Raw genomic sequence first — 1,657 nt, 5'->3', positions numbered from 1 at the left:
TTTGGATGTTAATAAACATGGAAAGTCTGATTCTAGCTTTAACCCTTATTTGTTGGAGTTATGCGAAAGATAATTGTTGATGCGAAAGCTTATGATTTGAGTAAAGAAGATTCAAGAAATGAATATATTTTGCTCTGATATGATACATATCTACTGAATATACTTTTGCAGGATGGGGAACAAATGAGAAATTGATTATCCAGATTCTGGCTCATAGGAATGCCGCACAACGCAAGTTGATTACGGAAACATATGCTGCAACTTATGGAGAAGATCTTCTGAAAGACTTGGACAGTGAACTTTCAAATGATTTTCAGGTTTTTTCAGAATCTTAAGTGACTTTACAATTGGCTTTTGCTGCAAATGATTGGTTTTTAGATAGCATGATAATTTGCTAACATATGGCTGCATATATGTGTAAAATAATAGCGTGTAGTACTGCTTTGGACGCTGAATCCAGCTGAGCGAGATGCATACTTGGTTAATGAGGCTACAAAGAGGTTGACTGCTAGTAATTGGGTTATAATGGAAGTTGCTTGCACCAGATCCCCATTTGATCTCTTTAGAGCAAGGCAGGCATATCATGCTCGTTATAAGAAATCACTTGAAGAAGATGTTGCATATCACACAACTGGAGACTTCCGTAAGGTAAATCTTGAACTCCCAGAATGTGATAAATTTTAATTTCAATGTTTGTGTTCCCCATGAGAATCCTTTAGGTGTATCTTGAATTCAGATGTACATTGGTATTTCCTACGAGCATTAGGTTGCATAACGTTCCTACCTATATATATAGGATTTTTAGGGGGAGCGAGAAAACTTTGTACTATTCTTCTCCATTATAGTGAAACTGCAGGATGAAGGTATCACAGTGACTTTGAACCACTATAAATCTTTGTGCTTAGTTGTATTCTTGATGATTTTCAATATACTATGGTCGTAGAAGTGGGAATTACTGCTTAATCCACGACACTGTTTAATCTTAGTGCATTAATTTTGCATTGAAGATGAAGTACTGCTCATGCATCATTCCTTATAGGTCCTTCCACATAAACAATGTGTCGGATTCTCGTTTACTCTATGCATCTCTGTATACCTTGTTATGATCTTTCTACTGATAAGAAAGATTGCTAGGTATTTTAATTATGTTCTCTACCAAAACCTCCATGATGAAATAGATGTCTCAAATAAATTCAATTAGTTGTTACTTCACGCGTACTATTTCCAAACAGCTTTTGGTTCCTCTTGTGAGTGCCTTCCGGTATGAAGGAGATGAGGTGAACATGATGTTGGCAAAATCGGAGGCTAAGTTACTCCATGAGAAGATATCTGAGAAGGCTTACAATGATGAAGAGCTTATCAGGATTCTGACGACAAGGAGCAAAGCACAGCTCAATGCAACTCTTAACCAATATAATAATCATTTTGGAAATGCCATCAATAAGGTATCTCTTCTGCTCTGGTGGGAAAGTATTGACAGGAATGTCGTTTTTCCAAAGTCATAAAGTCATAGTTTGTTTAACCACCTCATGTTAGGTATTTTTATTTATGAAATTAGTTTTAAATTTTAGCGTGTCCATTTAACATGCAGAGCTGGATTCATTCTTTAGTGCACAATTTTATCATATATATATATATATATATATATAGGTGGCAG

At 35.6% G+C, this 1,657-nt stretch overlaps 2 protein-coding genes across 2 annotated transcripts in view; both read left to right on the top strand.

Annotated features, from left to right (window-relative positions):
* Positions 1-335, top strand: part of LOC111389559 (asparagine synthetase [glutamine-hydrolyzing] 2-like) — an 11,890-nt gene extending 11,555 nt beyond the window's left edge. Inside the window, exon 9 of the mRNA XM_023014486.1 lies at positions 172-335. Within this exon, the coding sequence (XP_022870254.1) occupies positions 172-335 (164 nt within the window). The remainder of the gene's footprint in view (positions 1-171) is intronic.
* LOC111389570 (annexin D2-like) lies at positions 138-1,520 on the top strand. The gene is made up of 3 exons (XM_023014493.1): positions 138-317; positions 430-648; positions 1,233-1,520. The coding sequence occupies exons 2-3, from the start codon at positions 526-528 to the stop codon at positions 1,503-1,505; spliced, it is 396 nt and encodes a 131-aa protein (XP_022870261.1). The 5' UTR covers positions 138-317; positions 430-525; the 3' UTR covers positions 1,506-1,520.
* The last annotated feature ends 137 nt before the right edge of the window (positions 1,521-1,657 follow it).

The sequence above is a fragment of the Olea europaea genome, unplaced genomic scaffold (genome assembly GCF_002742605.1).
Source record: "Olea europaea var. sylvestris unplaced genomic scaffold, O_europaea_v1 scaffold60, whole genome shotgun sequence".
In the NCBI taxonomy this organism is placed as follows: Eukaryota; Viridiplantae; Streptophyta; class Magnoliopsida; order Lamiales; family Oleaceae; genus Olea; species Olea europaea.
This window is presented reverse-complemented; position numbering and strand designations above follow the sequence as displayed.

Excerpts from the sequence above, each read along its gene's own strand:
- LOC111389570 (XM_023014493.1), top strand. The coding sequence starts at position 526 with ATGGAAGTTGCTTGCACCAGATCCCCATTTGATCTCTTTAGAGCAAGG. Across the intron at positions 649-1,232 it reads CAACTGGAGACTTCCGTAAG|CTTTTGGTTCCTCTTGTGAG; the intron begins GTAAATCTTGAA and ends ATTTCCAAACAG.